This window comes from Papio anubis, chromosome 1 (genome assembly GCF_008728515.1).
Source record: "Papio anubis isolate 15944 chromosome 1, Panubis1.0, whole genome shotgun sequence".
NCBI classification, from domain to species: domain Eukaryota; kingdom Metazoa; phylum Chordata; class Mammalia; order Primates; family Cercopithecidae; genus Papio; species Papio anubis.
This window is the reverse complement of record NC_044976.1, coordinates 33,028,536-33,046,636: the sequence shown is the minus strand read 5'-3', so window position 1 is coordinate 33,046,636 and position 18,101 is coordinate 33,028,536. Positions and strand designations below refer to the sequence as shown.

Below are 18,101 nucleotides of genomic sequence, written 5' to 3'. Positions count from 1 at the left end.
CATTTTTTCGCCCTAAGAATCACGTGCTTCCCTCAAAAGAATTGTCTATATTCTCCATCTCTCCCCTTCCCCTTTGAAAAAGGGTGTATAAGCTTCTGTACCCCATTGGGTTATTGGGTAATCATTCTCCTGTGACCCTTCCCTTCCCGCCCCCTTGCCCCCCACCCCGTGCTATGCACGTTAAAATAAAATTTTGTATGTCTTTTCTCCTATTAATCTGCCTTTTGTCAGTTGATTTTCAGTGAACCTTGGTCCCTACAACACTGTTCCCCTTTCTCCATCTTAACTGCCAGAACTTAGCTTTGAGCTTTTGAGATAATAGGGGAAGGGTGCCTAACGTGGTAAGCAGTCTATGTATGAGGCTTCCTCTGGAGGTGTCCCTGAAGTTTGAAAATTGTGCCAGAGCACAATTTGGCATAGTAAAGAAAGGCGGGAAGGGCACTGCATGGCCAGGCACGGTGGCTCATGCCTGTAATCCCAGCACTTTGGGAGACTGAGGGGGGCAGATTGCTTGAGCTCAGGAGTTTGAGACCAGCCTGAGCAACATGGTGAAACCCAGTCTCTACAAAAAGTACAAAAATTAGCCAGGCCTGGTGGTGTGCATCTGTGGTCCCAGCTACTCGGAGGGCTGAAGTGGGAGGATCACTTGAGCCCAGGAGGTCGAGGCTGCAGTAAGCTATGATTGTGCCACTGCACTGCAGCCTGGGTGACTGAGCGAGATCTTGTTAAAAAAAAAAAAAAAGCGGCTGGACGCAGTGGCTGACGTCTGTAAGCCCAGCACTTTGGGAGGCTGAGGCAGGCGGATTACCTGAGGTGGGGAGTTCGAGACCAGCTTGACCAACATGGAAAAACCCCTTCTCTATTAAAAATACAAAATTAGCCGGGCGTGGTGGTGCATGCCTGTGACCCCAGCTACTCGAGAGGCTGAGGCAGGAGAGAATCGCTTGAACCTGGGAGGCGGAGGTTGCGGTGAGCCCAGATCGTGCCATTGCACTCCAGCCTGAGCAACAAGAGTGAAACTAAAAAGAAAAAAAAAAAAAGGTGGGAAGGACACTCTAGGTAGATGAAAAAGCATCAGTAATTCACTGGGTGTGAAACAGCATGGTCTGCCGGGTTTTGTATGTGTGAGCAAAATAAATATGCAGACTGAGATTAGTGGGTTGAAGGTGGGAAGGGCCTTGTGGGAGCGTTAAGAAGTTTGAGCTTTGGGACTTTTCTGTATATGATAAAATTGATGTCTGTATAGGGTACAGTGGGGACACAGAGGAGGAAGTGAATACTTGTACCCAAGAGGTCATGCAAGACTTAGGTTTTACTATATTTCAATTATTTTTACACTAACACTAGCCACATTTATTTCCCTGCTGGCTGTGTGCCTGCCACAGTACTTTACAAATATTGTCTCATCCAACCCTCACACCATCCCTGCGAAATGGGTGTTATTACCTCTACACAGAAGGGGAAGGGAGGCTCAGACAGGTTAATAATGTTCCCAGGGTCACTAGAAAGCTAGCCTGGATCCCAAGAGGTCTTAAAGCACTAAATTATACTTTCCTAAGAAGAGCTTCTTGAGGTCAGGGATCATGTCTTTTGTTTTTGCGTGCCAAGACCTAGGTCTTAGAAGACACCTAATAAACATCAGTTGAAAAAAATGACTGGATGATCGATCTTTCACTTTTTCCACGTAGAAAGCACGTGGCGACAGCACTGAGAAACCTCCAGGCCACCAGGGGGCGCGACGTCCATTTCAGCGCAGTGGGGCCCGGTTGCGGGCGCCTAGCTTCCTTCCCTCCTTTGGCTAAAGTTCAGCCAATCCCTGCGCTCCGAGAGCCGGCGGCCAGTGGGCAGGGTCACAGGGCAAGGTCCCGCGGGCCGCTGGGAGCGGCGACTTCCGTGCTCCCGGCGAGCGGGCGGAGAGCGGGGGCCACACGGGGGAGTGTGGGCTGGGTCGCAGGTGAGCGCGCGGTCCGGGCGAGCAGGTCCGGTCAGCCCAGGCCCGTAACCTCTGAGTTACGGGAGGAGTGATCGCTAGGGTCCACCCCGGTCCCGGCCAGACCTGCCAGCCCCCTTCTCTGGTGGGTGCTCTGGTGCCCAGTCTGGGAGCCCAAGTAGCCCTCCGCAGACAGGGCTTATCGGCACCTCAGTGAGGACGGACGTTGATGAGGCCACGAATGAGGTGGGCTAGGGGCAGTGGACCGGGAGCCCCACAGAAGGGAGAAGGGTAGCCATTTGGATGGACCCTGACCTCACTTGCGCTCCCATTCCTGGACTGCGCTTGAGTGACTGTCAGGGTTAATTCTTTCACCTTCTCAGGCCTCCTCTGTCCTTGTTAGCAGTTCTTGAATTTAGGACTACGGCTTCTGGCCTCGTTGGGCCTCCGGGCCCCCGCACTGGGGCAGGTTTCCCAGCAACTCAGTTGACTTTTACCGGATGCTTTTGGCAGACGTCCTCCATGCCGGGCTGGAAATATGCGTCACAGTGTTTTTCAGACACTTTTGCCTCTTTCATTGTGATACCTTGTCTGGGGATGACTATGATGGAGTCTTTAGGTTTCTGTAATCAGCAAAGGCGTCTGTTATGTTCCTGCCACCTTCTGGAGGAGAGTGGGTGGAGAATGTTGTGATTATACACTAGGGAGTTGTTTGGGCTGTCATTCATTCGTTCAGCAGACCTTTTTTGGGCACTCTGCCAGGCAGGGTGGGAGAGGTGCCTGGATGGATAGGGCACAATGGGGCCACACGGACATGGTGCTTAGCCTTTTGGAGCTTAAAGTGTCTTGAGAAATGCAAACAGGGTAAGCCAGCACCGTGCCTGACACAGCGCAAGTGGTTATAAGTGTTGAATAAAGGAATGAATTGACTTATTTGGGAATGATTAGAACGTGAGCAGGACGGTAGAGAGAGACTTTATGCTGCATGTGAGAGATCGTTGTGAACTCAGGCTCGATATGTTTTAAGACAGATTTGAAAGTCTGGACAGTTGCTATTTAGGGAAGCATTTACTTCTACAGAGGACTTGCTTTAAAGGTGGAAGGAAAATGAAGAAGTATTAGGTTTGAGATTCTTCAGAGGTGCCTCTTTTAACTATTGTTATATCTCTGAATTTCACAAATCCCTGAGTATAATCTCAGGGTTTGGGAAAGGGGAAGCTCTTCTAGGTAATGAAATGCCAGGCTGATGGGAAAAGAACTGTAGGAAGCTCTCTCCAAATCCAGGATTTGAACAGAAATCGTATACCTCTGCAGTGTGTTCTTCCCACTAGAAAGAGTGTAGACTTTGAAGTTGGAGAGGCCTGGGTTCAAAATCAGTGGCTCTATCACTTCTGGTGATTTTGGGTAAGTTAACATAATGTCTGTGAGCCTTTGTGTCAACAAGAGCCTGGGCTAATCATTCCTACATCATAGAGGTGTTATGAGGATCAGGTGATGGTTCGTGTGTAAATTGTCATCATAGTGCCTGGTGCTAAGACAATAAGGAGGGGAGTCTTGGAGATGCTGCAGTTTTATTTATTTATTTATTTTATTTATTATTTTTAATTTCATGATGCTCCCTTACTGGGGGGATCCTCAACCTCCTGGGCCACAGACCGGTGGTGGTTTTCAGCCCATTAGGAACTGGGCTGCACAGCAGGAGGTGAGCGGTGGGCCAGCTGGGAAGCATTACCGCCTGAGCTTCACCTTCTGATAGATCAGCAGCGGCCTTAGATTCCTACAGGAGTGCAAACCCTATTGTGAACTGCGCATGCGAGGGATCTGGGTGTGTGCTCCTTATGAGAATCTAATGCCTGATGATCTGAGCTGGAACAGTTTCATCCGGAAACCATCCCTCTCCAGCCCCCATCTGTGGAAAAATTGTCTTCCACGAAACTGGTCCCTGGTGCCAAATATAGGTTGCGGACCGCTGCCTTATAGTGTTAATGTCCAGAGAACAATGGGATTCCTTCAAAGAGAATTGGGAACCAAAGAGAGAGGGGGAGAATCATCTTATCCTTGGTGAGGTTTTGATTGTTCACTTTAGATCAGAGATAGCAGTGTTGGAGAAGTACCTACGGGGGCATAAACAGAAAGATCTTTTAGTGGATACTTTTGGGCAAGTCTCTTAACCCTCTGATAGTGGGTTATGTATCTACCTTACGTGGTGGACATGAGGATTAAGAGAGAGAGTGCATACGATGTGCCTAGCCCAAGGCCTAGCATGTAATAAGTGCTCAATACATGGTAGCTGTGTTATTATAACTGTGAATGATCTTTTTAAATTGATAATGTAATAATCATTTGAGACAGAATGGCCATTAGAGTGACCCAATTTGTGTGTTTTTACATTACTTTGGCATTGCCCTACTTCATTTCAGGAGGCCCTGAGACAATTCCACTCCTCTCCCTGCCCCCCTACCCCCGCCCCAGCTCCCGGCCAGGGCTTGTACAGTGGTTTTTCACAGTAAATCTTCAAGTTCTGCGATATCCAGAGTATGTATAATGATTTGTGATATTTTCAGGAGCTTTTTATGTAAATACGACTGTATGGGTTTCATTGAAGACAGGAATTTTTTTTTTTTCTTCTTGAGACGGAGTTTCGTTCTGCCGCCCAGGCTGGAGTGCAGTGGCGTAATCTCAGCTCACTGCAACCTCCGCCTCCCAGGTTCAAGTGATTTCTCCTGCCTCAGCCTCCTGAGTAACAGGGATTACAGGTGTGAGCCACCGTCTTTAGCCAAGATAGGATACTTTGAAAGTGGTTTAGTCAGCAGATTTGTAAAGTATAGGTTTGTCCCCTTGTTAGAAAAGCCAGGTTTCAGAATAGGATAAAACCATTATCTATTTACCCAAAATCCAGAATAATTAGGTAACACAGTATGTATTTGACTGTTTAAATATACTCCTTATGCTTTACATGAGGAAAAGGAACGACTTTTCATATGGTGGAGAATTGTAGAATTGTGTGTCATGGGGAAAAGGTGGCTGGCTGCGCTCATGGAGAAATTTCATAGAGCAGAGAAAGGCGTCTTTTTCCCTTCTTGAAATGTTGGCAAACTAGGGCCTGGGGTCAATGGGCTTGAAGCTCTATTAGGTAAGGCTCAGAGGTCCCCTTGTGGGGAACATTGTCATATATTGGTGCACACTTGTCAAAGATTACAGTCTGTAAACTGAAGATCCCTCCTTCTTCCCTAACAATGGAATCTTTTGAAATTTCCTAGATTATTTCAGGGACCCACCTCTCGCATTGCTCTGCATGGGGGTGGGTGCTCAGTAAGTTGTGCCAGGCTGGCCAGGCACGGTGACTCACGCCTGTAATCCCAGCACTTTGGGAGGCCGAGGTGGGCAAATCATGAGGTCAGGAGTTCAAGACCAGCCTGACCAACACGGTGAAACCCTGTCTCTACTAAACAAATACAAAAATTAGCTGTAATCCCAGCTACTTGAGACGCTAAGGCAGATAATTGCTTGAACCTGGGAGGTGGAGGTTGCAGTGAGCCGAGATCGCACCACTGTACTCTAGCCTGGGTGACAGAGCAAGACTCTGTCTCAAAAAAAAAAAAAAAAAAAAAAAACCAAAACAAAAAGTAAAAAACATTGTGCCAGGCTGCCTGGTAAGTGGAGAGCCCTAGTGGGTTGCTCTTATTTGGTGGGAGGTGATGCTGGGTTCTCTCTAATGCTGCCTTGTGCTCTTCCACAGATGTCATGTGGCCTGTGTTTTGGACCGTGGTTCGTACCTATGCTCCTTATGTCACATTCCCTGTTGCCTTCGTGGTCGGGGCTGTGGGCTACCACCTGGAATGGTTCATCAGGGGAAAGGACCCCCAGCCCGTGGAGGAGGAAAAGAGCATCTCAGAGCGCCGAGAGGATCGCAAGCTGGATGAGCTTCTAGGCAAGGACCACACGCAGGTGGTGAGCCTTAAGGACAAGCTAGAATTTGCCCCAAAAGCTGTGCTGAACAGAAACCGCCCAGAGAAGAATTGATGGAGGACACAGGGCCCTACGGCCCTACTGTGGGCGGTGACTTGTCCTGCTACCATGTTGACACAGCCCCAGAACCCACATCTAATTGGCTTTGTTGCTTATTCTGGCCCCTCCCACACCACACAGCCACACAAATACTGGCTGCTCCTTGATGTCCAGGCAGACCCAGCGGCAGCCAAAGGGCCAGTGAAGAGGAAGGCCGCATCTGTTGTGTGGTGGCCACAAGCACTCAGGCATCTGAGTTTACTGGTGCACTGCTGGGAGGAGTGTTATGAGATGAACGTTGGCTGTCAATCTCTGTGGGCAGGCGGTTTGGCCTCGAGTGGGAATGGCTGGGATTTGGGTGTTGCCTTTAGGAGGGATACCTGCATGTCTAGTTCCAGTCTGCACTGGGAAGAATTCAAATATGCACCTGGCTCCCTTCACTGTTTTGCCCTATCCTTTGTGCTCATTCTTACTGAAATCTGTCTTGTCAGCTCAGGAATGGGATTCCCCCGGGAAGGAAAGCATTTTTCTGTTCTGGGAAGCCCAGACTGTTCACTTTGGGGCAGGGACGAACATGTGCCTCGTGAATTTGCTTGAAAACAGTCCCCATCATCTACCCCCATCACTGTAGAGTGCAAAACTTGATTAAAGTGGTATCTGAGAACCATAATGATCGAATCTTATCATCTAGATGGTATTTGGGAGTCTTCTTAGGAGTTAGGCAAGTACAGGTGTTTTAGAGCAGGATAACATTGGTATTAAAGGGTGCCAAGGAGCCCTGGAAACTGCTTTACTAGTGCGGTTGCATTGAATCCTGGAGGCACAGATTCCCAGGAACCTTTTTACCATCATTACAATTGGCCGTAGCAGCTTCAAGTCTAAATGGAAGTAGACCACACACACACACACGCACATGCCTTTCCCTATAAAAGTATATACGCACATTCAAGAAAATTTGGTAGGGATTTTAAAAAGGGCACCCATGTTCCCAGCTCGTTAATAACAACCATTAACATTTTGTTGTCTTTTACTAATTCTCTGCATAGGTTTTAAAGATAGTTATTACTGTACATTTAATTTTATATACTTTTCTCACATTATCATTTTTCCATTTTGTGTGGTCATCATTCACGGCTCAGTGCAACCTTGACCTCCTGGGCTCAAGTGATCCTCCCACTTCAGCCCCCCAAATAGCTGGGACTACAGGAGTATGCCACCACGCCCAACTAATTTTTTAATTTTTTGTAGAACCAGGTCTCACTATGTTTCCCAGGCTGGTCTCAAACGATCCTCCGGCCTTGGCCTGTAGTTTTTTGTTTTTTTTTTTTTTGGAGATGGAGTCTCATTCTGTCACCCAGGCTGGAGTGCAGTGGTGTGATCTTGGCTCAAGGCAACCTCTGCCTCCTGGGTTCAAGTGATTCTCCCGCCTCAGCTCCCTAAGTAGCTGGGATTACAGGCATGCACCATCATGCCTGGCTAGTGTTTGTGTTTTTAGTAAAGATGGGGGTTTCACCATGTTGGCCAGGCTGGTCTCAAACTCCTGACCTCAAGTGATCCCGTCTGCCTCAACTTCCCCAAAGTGCTGGAATTACAGGTGTGAGGCACCGTGCCTGGTGGCCTGTAGTTTTTTTTTTTTTTTTAATATGGAGTCTCGCTGTATTGCCCAGTCTGGAGTGCAGTGACGTGATCTCGGCTCACTGCAACCTCTGCCTCCCGGGTTCAAGCGATTCTCCTGCCTCAACCTCCTAAGTAGCTGGGATTACAGGTGTGCGCCACTATGCCTGGCTGATCTTTGTATTTTCAGTAGAGACAGGGTTTCACCATGTTGGTCAGGCTGGTCTCGAACTTCTGACCTTGTGATCCGCCTGCCTTGGCCTCCTAAAGTGCTGGGATTACAGGCATGAGCCACCGCACCCGGCTGTAGTTGTTTTTAATAGCAACATAATTGTCTATCAAGTGGGAGTATGGCATAAGTTTATTCTGGACAGTTTCCATATTGCCGGACATTTCAGTTGTTTCTGGTTGTTCACTTGTTTAGATACTGCAATGAATATCTTATATGAAGTTTTTCCTGCATTTTGGAATAAACAGTAAAAATAGTAAATGTCACTTTGGATGAAATGGGATAAATGAGCAGTTTTGAGGATCTCATGCATAACACCAAATGTCTTTCCTAAAGGGCTCTAGGAGTTTCTACTAAATGTTACCACTTAAGATGTTGCTGGTAAGGCTGTGAGGGGAGTAAAAGCAGACAGCAGGAAGAAGCATAAGAAGCTGTTGCCTCTTGAAGTCGTCTGATGTTTAAGTCAGCAAAGGGCAGTACTGAGCATTTCGTGAATTAATCTGCCTCTAAAAGGGAGTGGGTATTGGCCCTGCTTCTTAGACTGTCTCTCCTGAGGCCTGATGGCGTTCACAGGTGGGTGAGGGTGGAGTTCCTGAACAGTTAGAGGTGCCAGCTGTGAAGAGGTGCCAGCTGGAGGTACCTTCCAGGACCTGGTGGTGGCCTGAGAGGAGGGAGCAGGTTGAGTCGTTGGCTTCTTCTAGGTCACTGAGGCCTAGTGGGAATGTGGAAATGAGCTGCTGTTGCTTCGCAGGGAACAAATCCGATGGAACTTGGGGAGAGGCTGTCAGCTACCAAGTAAGGAGATTTCTGGTTCTGGCTGATGAGCAGGCCTCATTGGCACACCAGTGCTGCCACCCTGTGGCAGTCCTGGGCATTACCAAGCCTGCAATCGCTTCCCTGGGCTAAACCAAACACCGGTGCCGGCAGAGGTCAGGTGACAAATGCGCCACCACGCTGGCAGAAAGTACAGACCTGCCGAAAGGGGGCAGTGGCGACTCACCTTCCAATCTGCTGCTCATCCAGTGGTACCAGATTTTTGAATTTTTCTAAAAGATGTTCTAAGAGTTCCAGAGAGTGGAAAAAAAAAAAAAAAAAAAAAAAAAAGAAAAGATGCTAGAAATTCAGGGTTGTCTGGTGTGTGTAACCTTCTGATTTTTAAGTGTTGATAGTTCATTTTACAAAATTCTAAGCATGCTAACCTACCTGTGGGGTTAATTTGACCCAGTGGCTGCCAATTTGTGACCTCTCAAACTGCCTCCTCCTTCTGATGACACCTAAGAAATATGCTTTTTTTTCGATCTATCAACTTGTGACAAATATTAGATCCCAGAATTGGTTTCCCTCAAAACCCTTTTGGGCATCCTGTACAAAGACAGCTTAATAACCTAAGAAAAATGTGAGGATGGAAAGCCTACAGAAATAATAGCAAACACATTTTCCCACAGACATTTTTGGATTTTCAGATCTTTTAAAATATCCCTGTCACCACCCATTGGCCTGCACTCGGTGTCTGGTCGAGAGAGCCCTATCTTTCGGAATCCAAGTGGCTCCCTTCTTCCAGTCTCACTTTGATTGTGCCCCCTTTTAAATACTTTTCTTTCCAAGAGCACGTCGTCACTGAATTTCTTCCTCTAGCAAGTCTATTAGTATTCTCAGCTAGATCTTTCTTTCCCACAGGCTGGCTGAAATTGGTCATTGCAGTGGCTGTAAGATAGTATATGTGCTCTTGCCTCTGCTCAGGTGACATTAGGTAGCAAGGTTTATGTGGATGTGGGTATAGACAGGTCAGGGTTGCTGGAATGAACCAAGGTACAGACTGGTTTTCTTCCATGCTTGCTGATTCACCTTGGAGGCAGTGACCCTCTTTTTGACTGGCCTTCCAGTCACAGTTCACTGAAACACATGAGTGAGTGGACGTGCTTGGGGCTTTTTGCTCCTACCACTTCTCCCCGTCTCTTCCCAGCCCTGTGATGGTGTTGGCTTTAGTATAGGGTTATGCTGTCCGAGCACGGCAGGAATCACTTCTCTCCCTGCAGCGGTTCAGTGTCTGGTGCTTTTCCACTCTTTCTAGACCCTTTCCTGTGCCTGTTGCTGTGTTAGCACAAGTCGACTGGGCAGCTGCCAGAACAAGCCTGCCAGGGAGCCTTTTGACTCTGGTCAGCTCCCCAGGGCTCCTGGTTGGTGGGACTGTCGCTGAGTGAAACATCATGGAATTAGCCTTGCCAGAGTCTGGGTTGGGAGCCAGGCAGTGAAAATGTAAAAGCCCCTCCGTCTTGCCTCACTTTTTCTTTTCCACTTTGCTTTAGATCTCTTAAGTACTTGTAAAGTAGGGAGCCAGGGCAGTGTAGCAGAGGAAAAATAAAGTGGATTCTCGAGTCTGACAGACTTGAATTATGAATACTGCCTCAACAATTAACTGGATGACCTTGGGCAAGTCACTTAGCCCTTCTGAACCTCAATATCCTCACTTGTAAAATAGGGGTAAGAATTTTTGTTGGGTTGTTGTGAGGATGAGGTAATTAAGTAAAGTTCTTAGCATAGTGACTAAGAACTTTACATAATGACTTCTTAACATAGTGACTATGCTAAGAACTTTACATACATTGTCACAGACTATGCTAAAACTTTACATACATTACCTCATCCTCACAACCACCAGTGGGTACTCAGTAAATGTTAGCAGCTTTAATTGTATTGCAGGAAGAACCTACGTTTCCTGCAATAGTTGCGTGTATCCTTGTGCCCCTGGTGAGGCGGGGGTCTCGGGGAGAGAGCAGCCTTGGCTGAAGGACAATAGGGACCCTCATAGACCTGGTGGTTGAGAGCTGCTGATAAATATTTCACAGAAAGAACTGGCTTGCGTAAGAGCCAAGAAGCACAGGCTGGTCAGGAGACTGCAGGCTTCCCACCTGCCTTCGTGGTAGCTCCATCAGGGCAGTCTGCAAAGTCAGAGGGAAGCAGATTGGCCAGAATGCCCAGGAGGTCACAGATCAGGAGAATTGGGAGAGGAAAGAGCCTTGGACTTGGAGGCAAGAGGTCTGAGTGGTGACCTGGGGTATGCCGCTTCACCTCTCCTGGCCTTGGTTTCCCTGCAAAATGGGGAACGTGTTCCCTGCTGATCCTGTGAAGAGGGAGAAAACCAGTTTAGAGTGCTCTGAAAACATGCAAGTGCTAGCTATTACAGCCCAGTAAAACCTCCTTTATCTAGTTGGGATGGCAGCCAGTCTGAATAGTAAAATACAAATACATGTGCTATTATTTCTTTCCTGTACACAGCCTATTTTAAAGTATTTGCGAAGTAGAAGTCTTTACGGGAATCAATTTGAAGAGTGAGGAGTAATTAGTAACTGGTGTATCCGTTTTCATCCTTTTCCAGCAGTGCCTGTGGTACTTGAAAAACAGTTTATTCTTTTTGAATTAAACTTGTTAACATCAATTATCTGTTAATCAGATCCTTTTTACATAATACAAAAGTAAACCCTGGCTTTGTTTTTTGTTAAAAATGCTGAATGGGCCCTTCTAATTATTGAGATTTAAAAAAATCTTTACTAGCGCCCCAGCAAGGGCAGCTTTTCCATCTAGAAGAATCCAAAGTCCTTAGGGCCCTTATTCCCTCTCTCAGTGCCCAGTTTCTTCACTTCTAATCCCCGCTCCAATGTCCATTTCTCCTTCTCTAAGCTGCTAAGTGCAGCTGGAGTAGTTTGTATTAACCATCTTGCCTGGCCCTCTTCCTTCATGGGTTGTGGACGGCAACAGAGTCTGCAACACTTCAAGGTAATCTTTTTTTTTTTGAGATGGAGTCTCACTTTGTCACTCAGGCTGGAGTACAGTGGCGCGATCTCGGCTCACTGCAAGCTCTGCCTCCCGGGTTCACACCATTCTCCTGCCTCAGCCTCCCAAGTAGCTGGGACTACAGGCGCCCGCCACCAAGCCCAGCTAATTTTTTGTATTTTTAGTAGAGATGGAGTTTCACCGTATTAGCCAGGATGGTCTTGATCTCCTGACCTCGTGATCCACCCGCCTCGTCCTCCCAAAGTGCTGGTATTACAGGCGTGAGCCACTGCGCCCGGCCAAGGTAATCTTTTTTAAATCCAAGCTCCTCGAGGATCTCAACCCCATCCCCGTGCCCTTTGTTGCTCTTTACTGCTTGCTGTCTGCCTCCACCAATACAGCGGTGAGGGCATTTTGGTTCAAAGCCTTTGTAATTGCAAATCTTGTTATACTGGTCATATTCTAGCTTTTTGAAGTACACAACGTTCTCTTCATAGGATTCTCCCTTGACATCACCACATCTCAGTTTCCTTTTTCAGCTCTCCTGCCCCTGCTCCCTCCTGTTCTAATGTGAATGTTCTTCCAGCTTCGTTTGTGCCTCTGTTTTCTTGCTGGACAGTCTTAGCCTCATCTGTGGCTTCCCCCACCCCAGTGGCGATGACTCTCAAATGTATATCTCTAGTTCTGAATTTTCCCTTAAATTCTAGATCATTATCCAAAACAGCATACCACCCATCTCTGTCTAGATTTACCATATAGTATAATGGTTGAAATGTTGACCTGGGTTTGAAGCCTAACTCTGTAATCTAGCTGTGTGACTAGAGAAGTTATTTAAAGTTTATGAACATCATCTGTAAAATGGGGTGAATTCTGCCCGCTTCACAGAGTGGTGACATTGACATAATGTTTATGTTTATAAGACACCTAGTGCAGTGTCGGGCAGAGTCTCTTCCCTCTGTCCTGTTGTTCAGGTTGTTTTTGATCTTGCCCCTCCTCCTTCCCATGGATTCCATCACCCACCGTGGTGGCCACTTCTGCATCTGAAATCCATCCTTTGTTTTCCCCCTTACTCCCCTGCTTTTGGTCCTCTTCATTTCTTGCCTGAGCTTTTGGTCTCTTCCTGAAAATTCTCCCCATTTCTACCAGCATTTTCTTTCTAAAGACCTTCCTGGCTCCTCGCCTACAGGAAACAAATGAAAGGCCCTTGCATGTCATGCAAGCTCTTTCACCATCGTGCCCCCGCCCACCTCCTTAGCTTCATCTCCCATTGTTCCCCATGATGGGACCTAGTTTTTGCCACATCTTGAATATGTTATGCCCATTTAAACTTTGAGACCTCCATGTGCCCTACACATTGTGCCTGCCTGGTACTTCCCTCACTGGCTGCCTGGTAACTGGTAAACTCCTAGTTACACTACAGGATTTAGCATGCAGGGCCACATGCAGTTTTCCCAAGCACAGATTGTCATTCCTGCTCTGCTTCTCTAGCCCTGTGTTCGTTCTACTGTAAGAATGTCGTTACAAGGCACTGGGATTGCTGTGTGTCTGTATCCCCCCTAGACTGTGAGTTCCTTGAGGGCAGGGACCAATTCTTACTCCTCTGCCCCTTGCAGAGTGCCTCACAAATGATCATTGTCAATAAATGTTGAATGAATTAAGAGGCCCTGGAGTGTGATTCTGGGATGGAGCAGGTACTGGGGCTGGGTGTGGGGACAGGTCTCAGAAGGCTAAGGAGCAGGGCTGCCAGGTGTGTGCTTTGAGGTGCCTGGCAGCTTAGAGCTAATGGCAGCTGTGTTTTGCTACAGCGTTACCTTCCCCAAGGCTGGTAATGGGATGAACCAAAAGAAACTGCTGGCTTAATTTTCTAGGGGACGGGGACTTGGGCAGAAGACTGCATTTCCCTCCTGGGTAGGACCTGGACCAGGATAGCCCGTGATGAATTTGACCCTGATGACTCTATGGTGGGGAACAATGTCCTCAGGAAAGCATTCAGGAAACCCTTCGTGTAGTAGTGATCAAAGCTCTGCAGCAGCTCAGCAGGGTGGATGGGAAAACTCCAAGGAATCCAGCGAGGCCCTGGGTCTGAGCCCAGGGATCCTCTTAATGCACTTACCAGGTGGTGCTCTCCAGCCTCTCGGTGGACCCTTGGACCAACCCTTTGGTTTGAGGAATCCTGGGAAGGGGTGAGAATGACTTCCTGGAGATCCTGTGGGAGCCACTGCTTCTGGAGTGTCTCTGTTTTATCTCCATCTTCCCCTTCATGCCTTCCCTCTAGCCACGTGCCTAAGAGGGTGGGGTGGGCTGGCAGGTGAAGCCTGTAAGCACTGAAAATAGAGATGGAGAAGGCTCCGGTTTCCCCACCTCCTCAAGAAGCAGACTATAAATCTTGTATTTATATGAAACCCTCTTTCCACTTGTCTGTCATTCTTAAGGATTCAATTAAAAGAGAGAAAATCACCGATTCGCCTTCTACCCCTGGAGTGGGAAATGGCTCCCCCAAGATAATGGGATTCTTAGCAGAGCTGGCCCTGTGGCCGCCCCATGCCCCCTCCCTTTTCCAGCTTGCACCGTGTCATCATGCCAAACCAAGGTCAGCTTCTGGCCTGCAGTTTGCTTGACTTGACGATGAGGGGAAACCCTCTTGGGTGCCTGCTGGCTGTAGGGCATAGTCACAGCCCCTCTGGTGGCTCATGTGACTTACCTCTGATGAAGGCTGCAGCCTGCTTTTCCTGCCCCCTCCCAGTTTTGTTTTCCCAGCACACAGACTAAAGATCAACTCTTAGGGTACCTCTGCCCCTTTGATCCTCTCCAAGCTGTTTTCTCCACGTGCGGGAGGGTAGGAGGTCACAGTGTTTCCCACAGATGCAAGTCCTGTGTGTTTATAATTTGGTTGATTGATGACAAGGTGGATTGTTCAGCTGCTGTTGTCCCTAAAGCCCTGTCCTTGGCTGGCTCTCACCTCGCTGATATATGCTGGGGCCTTGATGGGCTCAGATCCCACGCCACCCCACCTCGCACCCTGCAATCCACTCTCCTCAAGAAGCTCAGCTCTGGAGCTAGACTGCTCCCATTCAAAGCCCAGCACTGCCTTTCACAGCTGCAGTCCTTTGCAAGCTTCTTCTCAGTGTCTCCTGTGTCAAATGGGGCTAATGTATGACTTATAGGGTTATTGCGAGGATTCAAGGAAAACACACCAAAGCATCTGGAACAGTGGCTCACATATAGTTAGCACTAGGAAAAGTTGGTTATTGTGATTAGGAGTATTTTTTCCATTTCATACGTTGAGCCACACTTTAGGACCCTGATTTCTCTCTGGGCTCTAAGAGGGGTGCTGGAGTGTAGTGGGGAAACAGGCCTACAGTAACCCTGTGGCCAACAGCTGGGGAACCCTGATCCTCAGTCCTGAGGCCTGTTGGCTGTGTTGTTTGTTGCTTCTCTGCCCCTGTTTCACTGCCCCCCTCCGAGTCCCCAGGCCCTTCCTGGACTGCCTTGGTGTCTTGCAGCAATCCCAACCTGCACACAGCCTTGGCTGGCTCACTGATTGGCCTTCAGGCAGAGAGAGATTTCTGGAGGAGGCTGGAGAAGCTGGGGGTTGGCTGAGGGTGGCACTGAGCTGAGGGGACCCTGCTAGGGCTACTGTGGCTCTTGGGAGTGTATGCGGAGGGGGTCCCCCAGACTGTTGCTCATGACCCCCAGACAGGGGAAGCATGTTAGTTTGTCAGGGCTGCCGTAATGAAACACCGCAGAGTGGCTCACCAACCACAGAGACTTATTTTCTCACCGTTCTGGAGGCTGGAAGTCAAAGATAAGGGGCCGACTTGATTGGGTTTTTCTGAGGCCTCTCTCTCGGGCTTGCAGGTGGGCACCCTTTTGCTGCCTGTTTACATGGGCATCTCTCTGTGCCTGTGCACTCCTGGTATGCCCAAATTTCCTCTTAAAAAGACACCATCGGGTTAGATTAGGGCCCACCCTAATGGCCACATTTAACTTAATCTTGTCTTTAAAAGCCTATCTCCAAATACAGTCATATTATGAAGAAATATGAAGTTTAGGACTTCAACATATGAATCTTGTGGGGACACATTTCAGCAGTAACAGACAGACGACAGCAGCATGAAGCGGGCTGCTGCCGCTGGGGAACCCTCTGCATAGGAGAGTGGCTGCAGCCAGAGCCTTTAATGGGGAGGCGCTCAGCCCACCCTGGGGAGAGGCTGGTGTTGGGTCCTCCCTCTCTCCCACAAGAGGCCTTAGAGTCAGAACTAAATGCCTGAGGCCGGAAGGCTCTGTGAGCTGATTATCCCTGTGGTCTCTGGGGTGAAGGAACAGTCAGCAGGTCCCAGGCATTGTCCCATCCTTCCCCTGCCTTATCAGCGCCTCGACTCCCTTCCGCCTCCAGGCTGTGACCCAGGCTGTCCCCATGAGCAGTGACTTTGAAGGGGGTAACACCACCACCTTTGTTTTAGCTGAGCTCTGCAGCTGTCTACATACCCCACCTGGCAGGGAGTGGTTTAGAAAAAGCACTGAGAGTTCAAACATCACTTCTATTATTTTTTCCAGGAGATTTTCTTGTCTGACTGAGTTGGTTTAGGCTGATATTCTAGTAAAGACTTTCCTCTCTGAGTGCATGTGTTTTCTGATAAAAGCTGAGGGCGGGTTGGGAAGTGGCTCATAAACTTTCTGGGAATCAGAATTGGCCATAGATGACAAGTAAGCGCTTTGCCTGGCCCTGAAGCCCACCTCCCCGTCAGTCTTTCATGCAGCCCTATTAGGTGGTCTTGAGATCATCTCAGGGTCCTCTGATGGTGCACTGCCCTCACCCAGCATCCTGCATCTTCCTCTGGGGTCAGCAGTTCTAGGTCTCTCACGCCCTCTTGTCCCCCCAGGCCCAGAAGCCAGCATTGGAGGGGCAAGAAGGATGGATGCTTTAGGTCCAGCTGCCCCCTGCCTTCTGCCCAGCCAGGTCCACAGACTCCTAGGATTGCAGAGGTTCCCTGGCTTCTTGGAAAAGGGCTAGAAGGCAGCCATCCTGCTTTTCCTGTGGACTTCATTAGTCTTGGGAACCCAAGAACTGTGCCCACTGAGCTCCTTTAGGCTAAGTGTTGGGCTGGATGCTTTTGATATCTCATTTAATCCTCTCAGGAGCCCTGCAAAGCAGGGGTTGTTTTCTCCATTTTATAGATGGGGAAACTGAGACTCAGGGGCTAAGTAACTGAATTGCACGTTGAGAGAGTGGTTGTGCTGGAAGCGAAGCCTAGGTCTGTGGGCTTTGGAGCTCTGTTCTACCTCCAGTGAAGCTGGCTGTTCCTCCCAGCTTCACTGTGCCCTTGGCCTTTCTTCCCTTTGGACAGTGGAGGGTGGAGGGTGGGAAAGTCAGTGGGGGCTTCCTCCCCTCCTCTTTCCTTTCATCTCCAGAGACCTCTTTGTTTTCCCTGATTCCTGGACACACTGGGCTCAGGGCTCCTGACTGACTGGGCTGCAGCTCTCAGATCTCCAATGACTAGGAGGGAATGAATGGGTTGTCACCTCTTGACCTGTACCCCCACCCCCACTATGTCTCCTACCCCAGTGACCACAATGGCCCGAGGCTGATTCAGTGCCGTAGTTGTTGACCGTGGAGAACAATGCTCAGAGACAGGCTGCTGGCGGGACTGCTGCAGCCACCTGCCCCCCTCCAGCACTGTTTCTCCTGTGCTAGGAAGTTGGGAGATGACTTTCCATGTATGAGATATGAGGGTCCTGAGAGCAGGTGTGAGAGGAGGGAGCAAACAGTAACCTCCCCATTCCCCCGTATCCAAACCATTTTCCAGTGCCAAGCAAGGCTATGGGTACTGTCGGCTTCCTCTTACTAGGCTGTGGGTCACATGGCTCCCCCTCTCACTAGCTGTGGGACCCTGGGCAAAGCCACTTAGCTTCTCTGTGTCCTAGTCTTTAATATAGGGATTTACTACCTCCTTCACCAAGTAACTGAGGAGAAAGCTCTTAGCATAGTGCCTCATTCCATAGAAGACATCCGTTCTCCCTCTTGCCCCTGCTTTCCTGGTAACTGGCAGGTGCGCTTGATCTTTTGGGCCAGCTTCTGCTGGGAGGCAAGGTGCTGTGGGGAGGCACAACCTGGGAGAGCCTTTCCTGAGTCCAGCTGGAGCCAGAGATAAAGGAGGCCTCCCTGTTTCCCCAGCTCTCTTGCTTCGCTTTGCTTTTTGTAACACGGAGGAAGCTGAAGGCATTGTGATTATCGGCTCTGGGAAGATAAACTTGAAGGGTGACTTAATGAGCATTTGTAAACCTATCAAGGTTATCATTCAGGGCAGAGTGACCAGCGGACACGCGGAAATGGGTTTAGTATGCAGCAAAGGTATGTGAGTAGACATGAGAAAGCCTTTCCCAGCAGGAGAAGGCCTGGGAACTTGGAAGGGGGGTTGGGGGTGAGACTGAGGAAGCCTGTAAAATCTTTAAAAATAGGTCATTTTGTTCTGACTGGGCTTGGGTGGGGTTTGGTTAAGAGGAGAAGGGACAGGTCAGAGACCAGCCAGGAATTCACCCTTGAATCAG

The 18,101-nt window shown here is 48.8% G+C and overlaps 2 protein-coding genes across 8 annotated transcripts; both read left to right on the top strand.

Annotated features, from left to right (window-relative positions):
• The first annotated feature begins 1,077 nt into the window (after positions 1-1,077).
• Positions 1,078-6,608, top strand: SMIM12 (small integral membrane protein 12). Of its 7 annotated transcripts, none has more exons than XM_017959560.3 (2): positions 1,078-1,954; positions 5,670-6,608. In XM_017959560.3, the coding sequence occupies exons 1-2, from the start codon at positions 1,660-1,662 to the stop codon at positions 5,951-5,953; spliced, it is 579 nt and encodes a 192-aa protein (XP_017815049.2). In that variant the 5' UTR covers positions 1,078-1,659; the 3' UTR covers positions 5,954-6,608. The 7 variants fall into 7 exon arrangements, with proteins under 7 accessions (XP_017815049.2, XP_003891609.1, XP_009202786.1 ...); XM_003891560.3 differs by having other exon boundaries at positions 1,894-2,176; XM_009204522.4 differs by lacking the exon at positions 1,078-1,954 and adding an exon at positions 2,191-2,794.
• Positions 5,954-6,608, top strand: LOC103875490 (the record flags this gene model as incomplete). The annotated part of the gene is made up of 1 exon (XM_017962121.3): positions 5,954-6,608. A coding segment is annotated over one exon (582 nt), but the record flags the coding sequence as incomplete, so codon positions are not given.
• Positions 6,609-18,101: the final 11,493 nt, after the last annotated feature.